The sequence below is a fragment of the Microcaecilia unicolor genome, chromosome 8 (genome assembly GCF_901765095.1).
Source record: "Microcaecilia unicolor chromosome 8, aMicUni1.1, whole genome shotgun sequence".
Lineage (NCBI taxonomy): Eukaryota > Metazoa > Chordata > Amphibia > Gymnophiona > Siphonopidae > Microcaecilia > Microcaecilia unicolor.
Window position 1 is genome coordinate 206,183,421 of NC_044038.1, and position 15,479 is coordinate 206,198,899.

The 15,479-nt window shown below is 45.2% G+C and overlaps 1 protein-coding gene across 1 annotated transcript in view; it reads right to left on the reverse strand.

Annotated features, from left to right (window-relative positions):
• PHACTR3 (phosphatase and actin regulator 3) overlaps window positions 1-15,479 on the reverse strand; it is a 212,192-nt gene that overhangs the window by 103,097 nt on the left and 93,616 nt on the right. Inside the window, 3 exon segments of the mRNA XM_030212372.1 lie at window positions 11,107-11,184; window positions 13,730-13,877; window positions 13,879-13,892. Coding sequence (XP_030068232.1) covers window positions 11,107-11,184; window positions 13,730-13,877; window positions 13,879-13,892 — 240 coding nt within the window.

Below are 15,479 nucleotides of genomic sequence, written 5' to 3' on the forward strand. Positions count from 1 at the left end.
GCCTCTGCATGTGTCTCCACTGTTGGATGCGCATTGATCTAGAGACATTTTGGACACATTCCCCTTCCCTCCTGGTTGCCCTACTCCTTCCGTCAATTCCTACTCTTCCCCATTATCTCTTGTAGTTTTTCCTGCTGTATTAGCTTCATTTTACTGCATTGGCGTCTGCCTCTTTAGTGCGCTGTAAGCCTGACACTGTTGGGAAACTGTGGGGTACAACTGAGATAATAAATAAATAAAATATACAAACATACATACAAACAAACACATACACATACATTAAAACCTTTAATTAGGGATAATGCATTATTCATACACATTCATTGCTTGCCCTAGCAGTAAGGATACCAATCAGTGTTAAGTCTGGTATTGGGAAGGTAGATATAATACTACAATTACCAATAGTCCATTATGCACAAACCAACATCTGAGTCTCATGTCACAAAAGCCTTTAAAGTCTAAACAGCAGAAACTTTTAGGCTTCCCTGCGCTGGGGCTGTTCTAATTGGCAACCTATACATGAAAGACTATCTGTGCAGCAGTTCAGTCACCCGAGAGTTAAAGTACTCTCAAATGGAACACAGGAAAAATCTGACTTATTGCTTTGCAGGCGATCAATAGACACTTGCCATGTTTTAATTAGACACAGAACTTGGTTTTGCTAAGTTTAGAACTGGTTAGAACATTGTGTATTTGAAGTTTCAGGACAGGAGTGATATATCTGAAAGCTCCAGACAGGGGAAGAGGGAAACAGAAGTAAGAGATTTTTCTCATTATCATCTTTTCATACATGTGCACATGTGACCAGTTTCAGATGACTCATACTGGTTTTCACAGTGCTTCTATTTTACACAGCAGCTTTTGGAATGAGGGAGAGAGATGTGGCGATTTCAAAAATGTTTTGCAGCTGTGTTTAAAGCAATCAATTCTGTCTCAGTGGATTAGGAGCGTAGTCAGAAGTCCATTTTTGGGGGTTCCCAAAAGTGGACTGACGGGGCCCCATATTCTCTTCCCCTTCTCCCTTCCCCCTGCAGCCACAGCAGCTGAAAATGTCTCCTGCCTGAGTCACGCCTGTGCTAATCGAGCAGCACTTAATTCAGCAGGTGCGCTTTGGCCGCTAATGCTGCCTCTCTCGCACGTGTTCAGTTTAGTCTAACTGAGCATGCACGGGACAGCCGCCATTAGTGGTGAAAGTACATCTGCTGAATCAAGTGCTGCTCATTCAGCACAGGCGTGACTCAGGTAGGAAACGTCTTTGGCTGGCAGGGCTTGGCATCCCCACCATCCATAAAAGCAGAGCGGATCTGAGACAAAACTGAGGGGGCCCAGGCCCACAGCCCCCCCCCCATGGCTATGCCAATGGTGCATATGCTTTATATATACTCCTGCACCTCTCCCCTGGCTTCCAGGGTCAGTCAAGTTAAACTTGTAAGTTCATGGGATAGTGATACATGTGGGTGTGGGGTACCACAGTCAAGAAAAGAGTAGAGGATGGAAGAAATGACGATCATCCATGGAGATGAGGTCTTCAAATCTTTATTGAAAGCACCAGTGCAATGGGACCCGACACGGGCCGTGTTTTGGTGGGCACAGCCACCTGCCTCAGGGGTCACGAGTATAACTCTAAACCCTGATATCTGGCTAAAAAGTCTATTTCTGGTGCACAAAAGAAGGGGAAAGGGAATGGGACTTATATACTGCCTTTCTGTGGTTTTTCCAACTACATTCAAAGCAGTTTACATATTATATGTAATTGATTTTTATTGGTAGATTCAAAATAACAGGTTTCTCTGTATTTAACAAAGTACAAGGTTTCTACTCACAGAAATATATATCTGAACAGAATACCACTAAGTCCAAACAAATTATCTTCAACTTTTTTTCCCTCTTCATACCAACCCCCCGCCTTCCCAAATTCACTAGTTACAGCAAGGCTCTATACTAATCCACCCCTCCCCCCCCTTTCCCTGACCTGTCACCATTACATGTCCAGATTAGAAATTTAACACCGTTTTCCCACTTGTCTCCTGTTGCTAATATTAAAAGTAACATGCATCAGTTTACTGCCTGAGTCCTTAACACCACCTATTTACTTGGCGATAAGGGTTCACGTGCTACTCCTGCAGTAATCAGACAGTGCGGGTCAATGTGGCTGCACTGCCGATTACTGCCGGGAATGCCCCCGCGGTAGAAAATAGAAAATTATTTTCTAGCATTCGCCAACTTCGAAACTATCACAGGGCGCCAGCCATAGGCGTAGTTTGACTGTTTCATTTGGGGGGGCAAAGAATGGGTGGAGCATATTAGCATATCATTTGCATATATACATATGCAAATGAATATCCTTTAGGGGGAAGAGTCACTCACAAAGGTTCCCACATAGCTGTGACCTCCATGCTTGTAGCAATGGCCTGTCAGGTACTTATTTGTACCTGGGACAATGGAGGGTTAGGTGATTTGCCCAGAGTCACAAGGAGCTGTAGTGGGAATTGAACCTAGCTCCCCAGGATCAGAGTCTGCTGCACTAACCACTAGGCTACTCCTCCACTCCTCCACTTATGGTGCACATAAGAAGGAAGGAGCCTTGTTGTGGGTAGGATCCTTAATTAACTCTTCTTGAATGTCCAGGTTACAGCACTTGCTCTTTGGATACTCCAGTTTATTGAGCCCATAGCAAGGCTCCTTCCTTCTTATGTGCACCAGAAATAGACTTTTTAGCCAGATATCAGGGTTTAGAGTTAAACTCGTGACCCCTGAGGCAGACGGCTATGCCCACCAAAACACAGCCTGGGTCGGGTCCCATTGCAGGGGTGCTTTCAATAAAGATTTGCAGACCTCATCCCCACGGCTGATCATCATTTGTTGACTCAAAAATAAAAAGGACGACGCTTTGAGTAAAAAATCAGGTTAAAAAACAAATTTTAATAGTTGATAAACAAGATAAAATTATAAAAGATCTACAATTTCAGAGATAAAAAGTATAATGAGGTGGTCGATAAGCAAGACTCTAAAGAGAATCCACAAAAATATGGAGAACTCAATAGATCCCACGGTGCGTGAAATGTAAAACAAAAAAGGTGGGAATATAAGCCAGGCTCTCCAAAGAATGGAACCAAAAATTGTTTAAAAATCAAAGCAAGACTCGACACATATGTCTTTCGGCCTATCTGGCCTGCATCAGGAGTCTTTTCACCATCGAATATGTCAATTCTTATACCTTTCACCATCAAATATGACAGATCTTGTTTTCGTCCTCTAATAAGAGATCTTGTAAATGTGCTGCAGCGTTTCTTGGATCAACCTCAAATAATGCTCATTATACTTTTTATCTCTGAAATTGTAGATTTTTTTATAATTTTATCTGTTTATCGGCTATTAAAATTTGTTTTTTAACCTGATTTTTTACTCGAAGCGTCGTCCTTTTTATTTTTTAGTCATCATGGCTGTTTTGGTTTTTGTTTACGTTTTGTGCGAAGACTTGTTTCTTCTGTTTTTGTTTTGTTTTGATCATCATTTGTTCCATCCTCTACTCTTTTCTTGACTATAGTTATGTACGTAGAAGTTCTGTTCCTGTTTTTTGTTTGTTTGGTTTTTTTTGCTTTTGCCCTTGGTGTGGGGTATCAGACAGGATGACTTTGCTACATACGGTCCCTTTTACAAAAACATGTGAGAAAAGGCTTGCTGCACAACATGGGTGGAGAACAAGGGCAAACTGAGAGTGGTCTGGGCCCCCTGCCACTGAGGATGGTCTGGGCCCTCCACCTGGCCACTGCCTGACACACCCCCTACGCTGCCCCAGTCCTACCTGAAGAGCCTTGGTGGTCTAGTGGTCTCTGCAGGGGGGAGGGGGGAGAGCATGCTCTTTCTTGCCTGCTGTGCTACCGCTAATCCCCCACCTGCCGGCACTACTGTGTTTTCAAAATGGCAGCTGAAACTTCCCACGGTAGTCTCACGGGTCTTGACAGTTCCACGAGACTTCTGCAGGGAGTCTTGGCCGCCATTTTTAAAGTACGGTGGTGCCAGGCAGGGAGAATAGCAGCAGCACAACGGGCAGGTAAGACCATGTCTCCCCCCCCCCCCCCCGCAGAGGCCACTAGATCACCAGTGGCGCGCCTTTAAAGGTAGGACCGGGTAGGGTTATAGTGTACGACGGGTATCTGGGCAGAGCCTTTGGGCCCCCTAGAGCTTCTGGGCCCTCAAGCACTGCCCGGTTTCTCAAATGGTCAGTCCGCCCCTGGTGGAGAATATGCATTGAAGCATTATCCAGCTAGTGCATTCTAATTAGCACATGCTAACTGGATAACGCTGTTCTCTTGTGTTACGTTTTTGCGGGTACCATGAGCTAATGCAAACAATAGTCACAACCTGAAAAAAAAGGAAAAGATGTAAAATAAGCCACTGTATATCTGGGCTTAGCATGCAGGAAGGTCCCGTGCTAGCACACGCTAAGCCCAGATTTCAATACACCTTAGTAAAAGGGCCCCATAGTTTATAGGCTGAAAGGAGACATGTCTCCATCCACTCTGGCCAACCTTCAGCTAATCCACTATAATGAATCCTGTGTTGTGGTGCTACCTTAAAAGCGCCATGAATGCTGTAGTCATCTCTAAAACAGAACTAACCTGTTCCACTTTTATTCATCCTGAGGCTTGACGTAGGCTGTAGCATTGGGAGCAGTGGGGGCTGGGCAGCTGGACTGGGGGTCTCTCCGGGTGTTTTAAAGGGGAGTCCATTGAGTCAGAAATATGTAAGGCTTGTGGAAGTCGTTCCACTACAGCCGATGGGCTGGTGTTTTCTGGCTCCTCAGTGGTTGCACGTGTCTCCTGGCTAGGGGAAAACAAAAACAAAAAAAATAGCAAAATCACAGAATTCATGAGGCATGAAGGTCCTGAGCGGATAGAGGGCAGGAATGGCGGAGAGATGCTGGAACGCTGTTCTACACCTGGAATATAACACAAAAGTCTGAGTAGCTGTAATGCCATCCCTCCTCAGGGCCGCCGAGAGACAGAGCCGGGTCCGGGGCAGAGCCTCTGCAGCTACGGCCCTCCCTCCCTCAGGCTGCTGCCACCACCTCCTCTATTCAGGCTGCCACCACCACTTCTTCCACTTTGGATCCCGCCACCCCCCCCCCCCTTATCTTCCTGCGTCTGCTGCTCCCTCGGTCTGTCACTCTCCTGCTCCTGTATGCCAGGACCCAATTTAACGTGAATGAAATCACCCAGGACCTGACACACAGGAGCAAGAGAGAGATAGACCAATGGAGCAGAACCTTCTGCCTGCCTCTGGAACCCTTGCCTGCGCTGCCCCCCCCCCCCCACCCCTGGAGGCCAGACCCGTGGAATCGTGCCACCCCCTTTCGGCGGCCCTGTTCCTCCTTACATAAATAGTCAAACCAGGTAAAAGCCACCAGCATCAGGCAGAATGTGGGTGAAAAAAATACATTAGTCAAGGCTTACAGTAAATACAACATGGTTGATACAAAAGGAACACAACCAGATCAGAAAGGTACTTTCTTCTTGGAAGGATGATAGTTCCACACTGCAGCACTATGCATGTCCAGTGGAGGAGCTGATTAAAATATTGCTATCCAGTACCAGTGCCTCCAAGTTTTGAATTATGGACGCAGAGCAAGTAAGAAAATAAAAACTCTGTTTTTATTTTTACAGTTTAGTGCCAAGATGAATGGTATTTGCAGTTTCTGGAAACCTTCCCATCATTAGAGAACTCAGCTTCTGCCTAGTGTCAGGAATCTACTAGTGAATAAACCTTTAAATGCAGGACAGGAGTCACCTCAGGGTGGAGATTTGTGAAAAAAGGCAGTGTACGTCACAGCAAAAATAAACTTTTGGTCCAAATAAGGTAAAAACCTAAGAAAAAATCTTAGGAAAACAATTAAGAAGAATTAGGAAATACGAGAAATAGACAAGCGACAGAGATGCTCTTCTTCGAGTTCCAACGGAGGCACCAAACTGTGCATCTCCGTCAGGTGAAGCCCAGGAATTTTACCTTTCCTTTTCTTAAGAAGCATGATTGAAATGGTCACATGGTTCATGAATGCAGATCCTATTAAACAAGTGCACATTTATAATATCAACACATTCATGATCTGTTCATTTCAAGATAAACTCATGAAGTCTTTTCAACCTGGGCCCCTTCAGTATAAAATATCCCCTCCCTTCCCCTAAGAGCTAAGAAACTGGCCAGTTCTGACATGCTGCTCTCTCACTTCTTTTCACATTTCATGTTGCCTAAAAGTCTTGCACGCAGACTTCCTGTGCAGTTCAAATTCCTCTCTCCTCCTCCCTTGCTCCTCCCCTTCTTTCCTGCCCCCCTCCCCTTGCTACCCCTTGTTTCCCTCCCACTACTACCTCTGCTCTCTAGCTAGGCCCTCCCTGTACCCTCCCCCACACTGTCTTCGCTGGCCTTCAGCCCGGTTGTGGTCGGCCCCCCTTTAATGGGTGTGCCTGGTTCTTTCCTCCTCTTCCATCAAACTGAGCAGTCAGAGCTCCCTCTTTGCTGGCTCTGATGTCCTGCCTACTTCCTCAGTTGCAATATCTTTAGCACGATCTTTTAATTGTCACCCTCCACCACCCCTCTGCTCTAGCGCCATTGTGCTGTACCCAGCAGTACCTGCATCCTCCTCTTCCTCGGAGTGTTGCTCCTCCCCCGAAGAGCTCAGGTTTGGTGTTGACTGTGGTGTAACTGCTGCTACTGCTGCTGTTGCTGTGTTTCCCTGCCGCGTCTCTTCGGAGGTGAATGCCTGGCATATGGGGGGTGAAAGGTCACTGTGTATTGTTCTGGTGGCACCATCGGCAGTAAATGCTTTGCCTTCAGCATCTTAGACATCACGTCATTTAACCTTCATTAAACCGCCATTCGTACCAATCTGCGAATCATTACACCATCTGCCTTCAGCCACGAGCAAAGCTCTTTCAGGCACTTACCTTTTAGTTTCTTTTAGAAACGTCCTGCTTTCAGGACTTAAATACCAAAAAAAAGTTTTAACATGTTTAAAAATAAAAGGAATTGTGCTGAAAAACTTTGACTGGAGATACCATTGTATTGCCTGAGCTACATCATCGCTTATTGAACTATGCGACAGGTGCCAATCCACTGGTAAGCGACCAGAGGCAGCACTGAGGGTGATTGTTATCAAACTGTCTTTTAAAGACCCCTCTTTAATGTCTTTTGGCAAAAAAGATACTACACTGGAGATTTTATCATCAACAGACTCCTGAGGCAGGCCGTAGGCCGAAACACGGTGCTGTGTCGGGTCTTTTTATCAATAAATCGTCCTTAAAGTATCAAGGTTGTCCCTTTTGTTTCTGGAGTCCACGATCCTTTCCCACTTGTCTCCTGTTGTTAATATTAAAAGTAACATGCGTCAGTTTACTGCCTGAACCCTTAACACCACCTATTTACTTGGCGATAAGGTGTTCACGTGCTACTCCTGCAGTAATCAGACAGTGCGGGTCAATGTGGCCGCACTGCCGATTACTGCCGGGAATGCCCCCGCGGTAGAAAATAGAAAATTATTTTCTAGCATTCGCCAACTTCGAAACTATGGACAGGGCGCCAGCGCTACCCCCGGCAGTAGTGTCGATTTAGCGTGTGCTCTACCCATGCGTTAGCCATACCGCAGCTTAGTAAAGGTCCCCCAGTGTGATAGGATTCTGGAGATCTGTGCCCAACTTGTGTGACAGGATTTACATCAGGTTTCAGTTGGCATAAGTTCTCATGCCCAAAGTTGGCTGTGGGAATCCCTAACTAGACGTTCTTCTATAAAGGAGTGCCCTTTATAGAACAGCGCTGAGCACTGATTTTTCTCAGCACCTATTTTTCAGCACCATTTACTGAGTCCAGCCCTATCTGGGTACAGCAAACGGAGCAAAGTTGGGATTGATATTTATGCTCTGGCCTAGACTGCCACCACGGCCCACCCTGGCACTAACTGGAGAGGGCTACAACAGTCATACAAATATTCAGCAGCAATATCCACTCCCAACAGGCTCAGTGTGATTTAACCAGAATCAGGGGTGGAATGAGAGTGGTCTGGGCCCCCAGGCACTGAGGGTGGTCTGGGCCCCCCCGCCCGGCTGCTGCCCAACACCCCCTACCCCGGTCTTACCTGAAAGGCCCTGGTGGTCTAGTGATCTTTGCGTGGGGGGGGGGGGAAGCATGTTCTTTCCTGCCCACTGCACTGCCGCTATTCAGCCGAGCCACTATGTTTTCAAAGTGGCCGCCGAGACTTCCTGCAGCAGTCTCGTGGGTCTTGACAGTCTTGTGAGACTTCCGCAGGGAGTCTTGGCTGCCATTTTTAAAGTACGGCAGTGCCAGGCAGGGGGAATAGCAGCAGCACAACAGGCAGGAAAGAACATGCTCCCCCCCCCCCCCCCCCCACCCACAGAGACCACTAAATCACTAGTAGCACACTTTTAAAGGTAGGACCGGGGAGGGCTGTAGTGTGCGGCAGGCATCCGAGCAGAGCCTCTGGACCCCCTAGAGCCTCTGGGACCACGGGTACTGCCCGGTTGCCCGAATGGTGAGTACACCTCTGACCAGAATGGAGCTTCTCCTGTCCAGTTAACTCACTTTTTATGAAGTAGACTAACCTGTTTATTCAGGGAAGATTTGCATCTTTTAACTCTTTCTGCCTTTCTGATAGATTTTATGTTTTCTGTTTTGTTTATCTATTTTAAACACTGGCAAATTTCGATGAACCAATAATACTTAGGCCCCTGTTTACAAAGCCACGCTAGCCGCTGCCAGTTCAGTAATGCTGACAGAACCCATTCACTTGAATGGGCTGTGTCGGCACTGCTGCGTGGCTTTGTAAACAGGGGAGTTACTAAATCTGTTAACTGTGGGAAATTATGTTCAAAATTTCCCTAGGAAAATTGCCTGTGTGTATATAGAACCTGCAGAATTGTATAAGCTTTTTTGGAGTTTTTTTTTTTGGCAAGCAGAATTTTGCTGGGAAGCAATACACATGTGTTTTGAAAATCCAATCTACATGTGCCATTCTGCAAACTTGAACCCCCACAACACATCCAGAATCACTTCCCTACAATCTGGCTACAAAGTGTAGTGCTAGGGACTGTCATTGACTGAATGAAAAGTACAATTGCCCCAGTAAATGGTTTTGAATATACCTTCAAGTCTTAAGAAATACATAGAAAAAAAATTAAAATGAAGGGACGGAACTATCCATTCAAAGAACACCAGAAACATGGTGCCTTTGACTCACTAACATCTGTTTGGGGAGCTTAGGTAAGTGACAAGATTTTTTTTTCCCTTATTTGCACCTGTCACTGGTTTGCATTCAGAAGTTCAGTCTCACTTCTTCTCATTGAATGAGGAACTGATTTAATGATGAGATGCCTTGCATTAGATTCAATTGCCTCTAACGAGCAGGATACTAATACTGGGCAGCCAGGCCTGGTTCTACATGAATACATAATATTCAGTTAACCACTGGACTCACTTGATTCTCTTTAGCTCCTGTTCCATTTAATTGCTTTTTCATTTTGCGCATGCCTCTTCAGGTTCAGAATCAAACTATAATGGATAAAGTTGAAACAAAGTAAATTCCAGGGGAAAATAACAATATGCTTTTCTTAGGGGGGCAACAAGACAGCACCTATGTTCTACATATGTCTGAATTTTGGGATCGCCACTGAGTAACTCTGGGCCCCTTTTACTAAGCGGTGGTAAAAGGGGCCCTGTTGGCTTGCGGGTTTGCCACACACCAAGGCCCCGGTTTTACTGTCACCCAGAAAAAGGAAATTCCGGGCGGGGGACGGAAATGGCCATGCAGTAAATGAAACCACTTCCTGGGGGAGCCCTTACTGCCACCTATTTAGAACCGGTATGGGCTCCCACACTACCCCTGCAGTAACCGGGCTGTGCGCGACAGCCCGATTACCGCCGTTAAGCCCCCAGCACAAAAATAATTTTAATGAGTGGAAATGGTGCACATTAGGGGCAGGCACTACAGCTGGACTCCTGCAGGAGCCTGACCGTAGTGCCAGACTGGTGCACAGAGAAGCTTTGTAAAAGGGGCCCTTTGTGCAGTAGATAGAGGTGCTCCAAGCAGAAAGCAAAGGAATGGCCTTGCCTCCATTAGCATATCTGCGTTTAAAAAAAAGGTTTGGACAAATTCCTGAAGGAAAAATCCATAGTCTGCTATTGAGGCAGGCATGGGAAGCAACTGCTTGCCCTGGGATTTGTAGTATAGAGTGTTGCCACGATTTGGGGTTCTACACAGAATGTTGCCACTATCTGAGATTCTGAATGGAATGTTGCTACTCTTTGAGGTTCTACTTGGAATGTTGCTACGTACTATCTGACATTCTGAATGGAATGTTGCTAATCTTTGGGATTTTACATAGAATGTTGTTGCTGTTTGGGTCTCTGTCAGGTGACCTGGCTTGGCCACTGTTTGGAAAACAGGATACTGGGCTAGATGGACCATTGGTCTGACTCAGTAGGGCTACTCTTATGTTCTTATGTTCTAAGCAAAGGCAGTTGGTAGAAGCCCATCTAGAAGGAGCCCCATTACTATTAAGAAGTGGTATAAAATCCAAACTTAAATAACGTGATTAGTTTTTTTAGTTTTTCTTTTATGATTCTTTTAAAAGATTCTCCATTCAAGGTACGCCAGAGACTTTCAATGCCAGATGGGAGTTCATAAGCCCTAGAAACACTTCATGGTCAACAAAATGGTGTTTCATTTTGAGGAAGTATTTAATCCATGTCAGTCATGCACTTACTGACATGTTTGGTTCTTAAGACTCCCGGGATTAATGCTCCTATGTCTCAGGTGAATTCAGTTCACATTTTCGATTTGGGTTTGAAATGGAATGCATTATTAATCCATATCAAGTAGGACATTTTATCCATGATATATATTTGCTGGTGTATCTTATGTTGCCAAGTATTACAGAATATGACAACAAGTTTTGTCTATTGATCTGTCTCACTACAGTAGGGACATCTGCTATACTGAGTTTTTTATTTCACTGATAAGCAACTTGGCCTTACAATCTGTAAAGGTATTTTTATCAGTATGGTTAGTGCATTAGAAGGTGTAAAGTCTTCACTTGCCTTGTTCCATCATCTCAAGCAAACCCTTTTTAATGAGCTCATCCCGGCTTTGTCTGGTCGAGATCTTTTTCTCCAACACTAGGAAAAAGATAAAACAGAGAGATCTTTTTCTCCAACACTAGGAGCAAGATAAAACAGAAACATCAGATGGACAGAATGTTGTGTGCAGTTTCTGTCTGTTCTGCCATGTTCCTCTCTAAGTTGCTCAATCAGTTGAGGGAACTATGAGCCAGCAGAGTCACTGGTTTAAGGTGCCAAAGCTCAAAGGCATCAAAAGCCTGCTTAATCAGCTCTGCTTTCACATCATCATGAGCATGATCTGTTCTCACCTCTGTGCTCTCTCCTCTGCAAGGCCACCAAAGCCATCACAGCTGTTTCCTATTCTCTTGTTTTAACCTGGGGCGGTGCTGATGGCCAAGCATGGAGGAGAGCACAGTGGTGAGAGGAAAGTGACATGATGTTGCCACTGTGACAGAGCAGGTAGAGAAAATGTAGACAGAGGGTGCTGTGGAACAGAGAGGGGGAGGTGTCAATGCAGACGGGAAGTGCCAGTGTTAAAGTTGGCTCAAAGTGCCACAACCCTTGACCTAGCATTGACTGGCTGATGCTGCTCCTAAGTTTCTAGTGTCAGGTCAACATGTTGGATCACAGTTCATGGGTTATGATTGTTTCAGGATATCAAAAGAGGAGATTCACAAGAGTAAGAGGTCGTGGTCTGCCACAGTGCAGCACACACAGAGTCAGTGCTGAACAGAAATCATTGGTAATAAAGCTATGACACATGGAGCAGCCCAAGTACTTGCAACTCTTGTAGAGTAGGATCCTAGTCCCAGAGCATAGTCATCATGGCCTCTAACATATGACATTTGAAGGTATAAAAAATAATGTACAGCATCAGAGCTTTTTTTTCCCATGGGGTACTGATGGTGCTTAGTGTTGGCATCTTTACCATTGCCTTTTAAAATTGGTCCATGGTCCTTAAGTATTAATGAAAAAGCCCAGGGTCTGCACACCACAAACATACATATGGACAGAGGTTCCCAATCCTGTCCTTGGAGTTCCCCAGTCAGTCTAGTTTTTAGGATATCCACAATAAAAATGCTTGAGATATATTTGCATACCAAGGAGGTAGTATATGCAAATTGACCTCATGAATATTTATTTTGGATATCCTGAAAACTGAATTGGCTGGGATTCCCCCCCCCCCCCCCCCCCGGAGAGATTTGGGAATCACTGGTGTAGGGATTTGTAGCAGAGCAGCTGTGTTCTTTTTTCTTTCCATAAGAGATGTGTGGCAATGCTGCCTTTCCATAGTCTATTTTACCAGTAACAGGAGGACGGCCATTAAGGAGGCAGGTCCCCCGATGATCCACCCACCCCTTCAGGGCAGCCCTGCATGTGAGTACCAACATTTTTATTCTAAGAAAGAAAGCACTGTACAGGACTATGGGGCCCTTTACTAAGTTGCGCTACAAAGTGACCAGCGCTATCACTAGTGTGGGGCTTTCTGTGCACTGAGGTCAGTTTCAGCACAACTGTAAAATGGGTGCGTTTCCCATCTTTTCTCAATAATGGCCACAGGCTGATTTCCTCAACACATGGCCATTAGCAATGGGAACACTTACCGAAACCTATTTTCTAGATGGTAAGGGCTCCTGCGCCAATCACACGCTAATTGGTTGGCGCATGGCAATGTAGCCGCACTAAATGATTAGCGCAGAACATGCCTACTGTGTTCCTCCCCCCCCCCCCCCCACCAAACACACCCCCAGCACTAAAAAATAAAAAGTATTTTCTTAACTTGAAGGAAGCACGGGCAGATGCCAAAATACAGCAGAATGCCACAGTAGTGGGTTTTAACCTCTTCAATCAGTCCAATACTCTGCTGCGCGACTCATTTTCCGCCAGAGTCGCTATGCTCACATTAGCCCTCTTTTCAAGACACTTGACTGGCTCCCTATCCGTTTCCGCATTCAATTCAAACTTCTCTTACTGACCTATAAGTGCATTCACTCTGCCACTCCCCAGTATCTCTCCACTCTTTGTCTCTCCCTACGCCCCCCCCCCCCTCGGATACTCTGTTCTGTGGATAAATCTCTCTTGTCTGTCCCCTTCTCCTCTACTGCTAATTTCAGACTCCATTCCTTTTATCTCGCTGCACCTCATGCCTGGAATAGACTTCCCGAGCCTGTACGTCTAGCCCCGTCTTGGCCGTTTTCAAGTCCAGGCTAAAAGCCCACCTATTTGACACTTGCTTTTGCCTCCTAACCTTTACTCACTTGCCCTGTACCCCACCTCTTTAATTCCCTTATCTCTTAGTTGTTCTGTCTGTTTACCCATCTTACTTAGATTGTGAGCTCTTTGAGCAGGGACTGTCTTTTCATATATGGTGTACAGCACTGTGTATGCCTTGTAGCGCTATAGAAGTGATAAGTAGTAGTAGTAGGTAAGCAGGTGTTAGTGTTTGCCACAGCTTAGTAACAGGGGTCCCTAAATCTCCACCAAGAGAAGATGCCAGGAGTTAATATGTGCAGGTCTTCAGACATTTCCCCAGCTCAAGGATTTTGCAGAAAGGAAATATTCTGGTCCTGCTTCCTATTTTTCTGCTTGGGACGGAACTCACCTGCTGAAGTCTGTTTTAATTTATCATTCTTTTTTTTCCTCCATTTCCATGGCTTAAAGATTCTGCCCAGGGTGGCCAGCCTGCTGTTCCGCCTGCTGGGGGTGGTTCGAATTCCTGAGAGGAGATATTCTGGGCGTATGGCAGGAGAATTGATCCATCTCATCTAGAAAGCAAAGACCGGACAGAGCAAGCAGTTCAAGTAGAGGCCAGTAAGGAATGGGAGAACATGAGTAGCCGTTTAGGGGAAGGAGGAGAGAAACATTTACCCCCATGTATAACTGAGAAATCCTGCTACTTTCAGGGGGTTTTCTCTGGGCGCATTTTCTCCAGATTGTTAGGGGTGTGCTTTCATTTTATTTTATGAATGAAAGAAAAATTAATGGAGGTCAGTTATCAAAACGGCACTTACACATTTGATGCTAAATCTCATTATCACTCGTGTTTCATTTTCAGCAGAAGTGCACATATAAAACTAGTCACACACTGCAGTGTCTGCCTAGTTTATACACAGAGAAAAATGGGCAAGGAAGGGGTGTTGTAGGATGGGGCCACTCTGCGCCAACTGCAGATATTCAGCAGCGCCTTACCCTCTGGCATATACATTTGACCTGGAACATATGGCCCAAGCATATATGCTAGATCAGGGGTTTTCAACCCAGTCCTCAAGACACAACAAGAAAGTCAGGTTTTCAAGATATTCACAATAAGCCAAAGTCTATAAATGGCGCCTTAAAAAAACACATAGTTAGTGTGATTCTATAAACACCTAAATGTAGGCATAGTTTATAGAAATGCTTATGCGCTGTCCTTGTGACTAAAATTTAGGCGCACCTATTTAGGCCACCTAAAATCAGGCCTAAATACCTGCACCTAAGTTAGGCACAGATCGGATGTATCCCATAATAGTGCGCATAGTTTTGAAATGCCCACCACCCCGCCCAAGCCATGCCTGTGGCCACGCCCCCTTTTTAACTGCAGGCATCAGAATTTACGCGCACTGCTTTGTAGAATACACCAAGAAAACTGTGAACGTAAATTCAAATTAAGGCCAATTAATGCTGCTTATTGGTTGTTAAGTACTAATCATCGGCGCTGATTGGTTTGTTAGTCAATTAAGTTGTGAGTACAATTTGGCCATGTGGCCAAATTAGCATGCGCAAGTTAAGGCGCCTATGTATGAGATTAATTTACATGCACTGCCTCAATTACAGTATGTAAATCTATCTCATGCATATTTATTATGTGTATCCTGAAAACCTGACTGGTTGGGTGTGTTCCAAGGACTGGGTTCAGAACCTCTGTCTAGACCTATAGATGTCCAATATCTGCACCTGTATGTCTAGAGTAGATGAATAAGATTACACATACATTAGGCCTGTATTTTTGGTTATGCTCACTGCAGATGCAGCACTGCTGAAAATACATTTAGGGGTCTTTTTACTAAGGTGCGCTGAAAAATGGCCTGCAGTAGTGTAGACGCGTGTTTTGGGCGCGTGCAGAATTATTTTTCAGCCCACCTACAAAGAATACCTTTTTAAAAACTTTTTGTTGAAAATGGATGTGCGGCAAAATGAAAACTGCTGCACGTCCATTTTGGGTCTGTGATCTTACTGCCAGCTATTGACCTAACGGTAGTCTCACGTGGTAACCGGGCGGTAATGACCTAAGCGTGCCAGAAAATAAATATTTTTTGGATGCGCATAGCGGATGCATGCCAAAAATGAAATTACCGCAAGGTCCACACGGTAAC